We start from the raw sequence: 6,000 nt of genomic DNA, 5'->3' as shown, positions 1-6,000 counted from the left end.
GGCAGGATAGGGGGTAGGATGTCAGGAGGTCCTGATTTTGGCAGTGGGGGAAGGGGTGCACGCATGGTGGGGTCTTGCATAGTTCTGACTACAGAGGAAAACTGGCAGAGGAGGAAGCAGCAGGTAAGAAGTGCTGCTCATCAGCTCCCCCTGTTGTCTAGAGCAGTGTTCTTCAACCACCGGTCCATGGACCAGTGCCGGTCCACAGAAATTTCCTGCCGGTCCACAGGGCCAGCACATGCATCAGGCCCAAAACAGTGTTCTTCAACTGCCGATCCACAGTGCGATTGATGCGGCATTATCTTCGAGCCAGTTCCCTCTTCCTAACTGATTCAGTGCACAAAGCCATGGGCAGTGGCTCCTAAGGGCATCCTGCGCCTGAACCGGAAGCCTTCTCTCTGACATTGCAATATCAGAGGGAAGGCTTCCAGATGAGGCACGGGACGTGCAAGGTGCAATTAGTACTATTATGGGGGCGGGGTCTGGGGTAGAGATGGGTGGGGTCTGGCCCATGACTTAGCCCAGTGTTCTTCAACCACTGGTCCACAGAATAATTATTTTATTTCTGCCGGTCCATAGGTGTAAAAAGGTTGAAAAACACTGGTCTAGAGGACAATGCAGGCAGCAGCGACAATGGCTCATTCCAATCTTTTTTCTGTCAACTGACTTATTAGGACAAAATCTGCCTTGAGAACCGCTGAATTTAGTGAATCTGACAGGGCTCCATCTAAACATTTGGATCCTAGGCATGTGCCTACTTTGCCTATGCCTTCATCCTGCCCTGTCTACCATCATTTTTATCCAACTTTTCAAGGTGTGTCCAATTTCTACAGAAAACCTCAAGCTCAGCAGAGCCTTCGCCTGTCCTCCGTCAAATCTTCTTGAAAGGAATTTACTTACACAATAAATCTTGGAAGTGAAAGAGGAACCAGTTTAGTGAGATGTACATGAAAAGGAAGCTTCGTGGCTATCGGCCCCCCCCCCCCCCCATTAAATGATACCAGTCACACAACTGAGAACTATCTCTGCAGACAGCCAAGGAAGAGAGTCTGAGTAGGAGATATTTTTATCCAATATATCATGAACACATGAGCATTTCAATAAATACTCAAGCAGTTTAGGTAAGTCCTATAGGAGAGGAAAGAGAGTAGGAAAAATCAGAGGCCCTGATTTTCTAAACTTTAATGATTGATGCTAAACCAGTTCTGACCGGTTTAGTGTCAAAGTATTTTAGCTTCTGATGCACTTAATCTGTGCGACTTTCTGTGCTTCACAGCATCCTCCAAGAATACCATGTAAATATAGTGCACCAAGGTCATTAATTTTTATTTTTTTTTTAATCTTTATTCATTTTCAAACTTACAATAAGTGTGTCAATGTGTTAAAACAATTAACAATAAGTATATCACTTAATAATCATCAATAGTACAAATGATATATTCTTATCTCTCACCCTTCCCACCCCTTCCTGTTATATAATCAATATCTTGTACAATATGTAATCATATAATTATCCCCCTCCCCCCCTCATAATTGAACCTGTAAATTTAAGATCATTAATATTAAAATGAGCACTGGGCAATACCCAGACATTGCCTGGTGATGCACGAAACGAAGCACTGAGCTTTAACGCTCCAAAATTACCGGCAGGTCTGGAGGTGCCAGTAGTGTCTTAGGCGCATGTGTTAAAGGCGCGTGTCAGAAGTGTACACTGACAGGTCTGGGCTGCCGATTGCATGAGAGATGATGATACATTTATCGTACTTGATGGAGGGGTGCCATACACGTGTGTGTTAAAAGCACGTCTTATGCACACGTTTTAAAGGTGTGTATCATGTGCGTTCATTAAAAGCAAATGCCAGCAGGTCTGGGGCTGCCAATTGCATGAGAGGTGAAAGTTCAAAAACAATATGGGGGCAGCTTGTATTTCCCGCAGAAGCAGTGTGTAGAAAAAAGCATTTTCATGGTTTGCTGGTAGTTCTCTACCCTCCCTCCCCAACCCCACACCTATGTCATTGATGGACACTTATGAGGTGCTCCCATAATACCCTACAATAAGGAAAGCCTTACGCAAGCCTATGATGTAGCATTTCCTGGCGTATGCACACATTTGTGCCTCTTTCCGCAGACTATTCTGCGCATGTATCAGTCGCTTTCTCCAGTGATTGATCGGATGGAATTTCCGTGGACCCCCCACAGAGCTCATTTGCATACGAAGTTTTTGCAGCATCGCTCGTCTTTTTGAAATTGGAAAATTTACTGGCATTACAATGGTTTTAACATTAAGAGTAGAACATCTTCTACCAATCTCGCTACACTCATGTCACCCTTCTCCTTAAATCTTTTTCACTGGCATCCACCATCGCATACAGTTCAAGCTCCTATTGCTGACCTACAAGTGTGTTCATTCTGCTGCCCTTCAATATCTCTCCTCTCTTCTCTCTCTCCTTATACACCTCCAGCAAACTCCTTTCCTCAGATAAGCTGTACCCTTCTCCTCCAGCCAATTCCAGACTTCATTTCTTTCATCTAGCTGCCCACTATGCCTGAAATAAATTACCTGAGGTTGTCCGCCAAGCCCCTCCCCTGTTTAAAAGCAGACTGAAAACCCACCTTTTTGATATAGCCTTCAGTCCATAACCCCACTGCCCACCAAACCAGCCAGCAGATTAACCGTTCCCCTTAATTGTATCCATGACATCCTGTTTCTCTATTTTGTCTGTTTAGATTGTAAGCTCTTTCGAGCAGGGACTGTCTTTGTGACTCTGTACAGACCTGCGTACGTCTGGTAGCGCTATTGAAATAATTAATAGTATAGTATGCAAAGCGGTTGAGATTTCTCACGTACTTCTTTGGCCTCTTCTATAAAAGGGAAGTAGCTGCTAACCAACTTCCCTAAATCTCTGAGAGGAAGGTCCACAAGGCAGACCTCAGCTGCAAAACCCATGCTGCTGGGACAGAGGGCTTAAATAGTGATGCTGTTCTCAATATTTCCAGGTTTCAGGTATTCATATTTCAGCTCCAGAGCTGAATTTCTCTCCTCAATTTCAAGCTCAGTGGCTTCCAGTTCCATCTGGAATTTCCGAATCAGTCGCTTAGCTTTTTCTTCAGTAAAATATTCATCCACGTTCTGACCCAGCGGTACCTTGCACAAGGGGAGTAAAGAGCAGTGTTAGGTAAAATCATTTTGATAACAAGAATTCAAATCAAAATCACCAGGTACAAAATTAATTTTAAAATAACAATGAGTAAGCCAGTTGATTTCAAACCAAAATCAACCAACAAATGATTTCAAATAAAAATTAACAGAGCAAAGTACTATTATTACACGTACTGTAATTGTCATGGGACGGGGGTACACAGACTAATCTGCCAATATTGACAAGCGTAGACATGTGAATTACAAGTTCATATATGGCAAGAATTAAAATATAAGTAATGTTTACAAACTTAGACCCTCTTTTATCAAGTCGTGTTCCTGTTTGGTTTTAAATGTTTTTAATAGCTATTATTGTTTTTAATGATGTGCTGTTATCTTAAATATGTTTTTTTAGTCAAAACATGTTTTTATGACATTGTACACCGCCTAGAAGGCTGATTGGGCGGTATATGAAATCTTAAATAAACTTGAAACTTATCACTGGCCACTGCGTTGAAAGCTCCAATGCTCATAGGAATTCTATGAGCATCGAAACTTTTACCGCAGCAGCTGGCGATAAAAAAATCCTAATGCAACTTGATAAAAAGGGGGCTTAGGCTCAAGTTTAGACCGCACCAGTGTTACTTACCCTCACAGTAATAAAAACAATAGAAACATGATGGCAGATAAAAGCCAAATGGCTCATCCTGTCTGCCCATCCGCAATAACCGTTATCTCTTCCTCTCTGTAAGAGATCCCATGCGCCTATCCCATGCTTTCTTGAACTCAGACACTGTGTGGAATAACTGGTAAGTTTCATGGCTCTACATCATTCTCTTCATGATTGGGCTGAGAACTTTTCAGTGGCCCCTAGTATTGTGATGTCATAATACCCCATTCCACCAATGCCTAAGAGCCAACCTCATTGGCTTAGTTTCCCTATACTTAGAAACATGGAAACATGATAGCAGATAAAGGCCATATGGCCCATCCACAGTAACCATTAGCTCTTCCTCTCTCTCTAAGAGATCCCATGTGCCTATCCCACGATTTCTTGAATTCAGACAGTTTCTGTTTCCACCAACTGTACTGGGAGACTGTTCCACACATCTACCACCCTTTCTGTAAAAAAGTATTTCCTTAGATTACTCCTGAGCCTATCACCTCTTAACTTTATCCTATGCCCTCTCATTCCGGAGCTTCCTTTCAAATGAAAGAGACTAGACTCATGCGCATTTATGCCACCTAGGTATTTAAATGTCTCTATCATATCTCCCCATCCCCCCTTTCCTCCAAAGTATACATATTGAGATCTTTAAGTCTGTCCTCATATGCCTTATACCGAAGACCACGCACCATTTTAGTAGCCTTCCTCTGGACCGACTCCATCCTTTTTAGATCTTTTTGAAGGTGCGGTCTCCAGAACTGCACACAATATTCTAAATGAGGTCTCATCAGAGGCTTATACAGGTGCATCAATATCTCCTTTTTCCATTAATCCTAAGATTAAGGCTCCCTTTTACAAAGCTGCGTTTCCAAGTGTCGCATGGCAAATGCTCCAGCGCTCATTCAGTGGAGCATTTACCATGCCAGCCCACACTACCAAATTTTGTAAAAGAGGAGGTATGTCAACATCCATCAGCAAATGATTTCTGATATAAGAACTAAAAAGATATAAAATCACATGAATATGTGATTAAAAAATTGGTTAAAAAAATTTTTTTTTTTTTAAATTTAAAAAATCATATAAAATTATTTTAAAACATCACTTCAATTTACTCGATTTGAAATCATACCAACACTGGTAAATAGGACTCATTTATTAAGGGTCCCGATATCACAATCTATTTACCTACAGACAGAGACAAGAGTTCTTTCTTCTTCATGTCTTCCCTTCCTACTCTGCTTATGTATTCTACAACCTAGATTTCTACCACCTCCAAAAAAATACTTTGTAATCAATACTGATTACAAAGAAAATGCGGTACCTGTTTCACAGTCCTCACTCTTGTCTCCCCACGTCACATACGCTCATGTTTGTAGGGTTTTTTACTCAGCAGCATTTCTAAGTGGGTTTGTGTTGTGCACACTATGTGGCTCATAATCGAAACTTAAACACATCTAAAAACCCACCCAAGTCGGCACTTGGACGACATAAAAGACAGGTCATCCATGTGTCGATAATCAAACTGAATTTCTGGACATATCCAGGGACATTTTAGACCTCTGAATGCCACTGTATGCCCAGAGCTAAAAGGGGTGTATCCGGAGGAGTGGTTAGGGTGGTATTTGGGCGGGATGTGGGCCGACCTACACTTAGTCATCCTGCAGGGACAAAACTTATACGTTGTGAGTTAGACGATATAAAAGCAGGTCTAAGTATTAAAAAGGTATCCAAAGTAACCTGACAACCACTGCAGAGACAAAGTAAAGACCCACACACACTCCCCCAGTGATCACTGCCCCCCCCTCACACCACCACAAATATCAGAATAAAAACGTACATACCTGTCTCCAGAACATTAGCACCTGCTCTAGGAAAGCCTAGCAAAGCTAGTAGCTAGTAGAGCTGCACAGAGGTGTCTTAAGTAGCCTGGGGGCTTGGCCTCTTCTTGAAAGCCACCATCACTATAAATACCACTCAACATACGATTCATTTCTCGCTCAAAATTTTGGGAATTGTCTTAGATCAAAATTTAACTATGAAAAATCAGATTGACGCCTTAGTTTGAAAGGGGTATCATATACTTTGGAAACTGCACACCATCAGACCATATTTCAATACTCCTGCATTCAAAATCTCAGTTCAATCGCTATTACTAAGTCAGTTGGATTATTGTAACATCATATATCTTGCCAAT

At 41.8% G+C, this 6,000-nt stretch overlaps 1 protein-coding gene across 1 annotated transcript in view; it reads right to left on the bottom strand.

The window, feature by feature from the left end:
• Positions 1-2,691: 2,691 nt before the first annotated feature.
• The window catches only part of ALOX12 (arachidonate 12-lipoxygenase, 12S type), a 99,710-nt gene continuing 96,401 nt past the window's right edge, over positions 2,692-6,000 (bottom strand). The window contains exon 14 of the mRNA XM_033925159.1: positions 2,692-3,145. Within this exon, the coding sequence (XP_033781050.1) occupies positions 2,966-3,145 (180 nt within the window). The 3' untranslated portion in view covers positions 2,692-2,965. The remainder of the gene's footprint in view (positions 3,146-6,000) is intronic.

This window comes from Geotrypetes seraphini, chromosome 16 (genome assembly GCF_902459505.1).
Source record: "Geotrypetes seraphini chromosome 16, aGeoSer1.1, whole genome shotgun sequence".
Lineage (NCBI taxonomy): Eukaryota > Metazoa > Chordata > Amphibia > Gymnophiona > Dermophiidae > Geotrypetes > Geotrypetes seraphini.
Note: the sequence above shows the minus strand (reverse complement) of the source record. Positions and strands in the feature narration are given on the sequence as shown.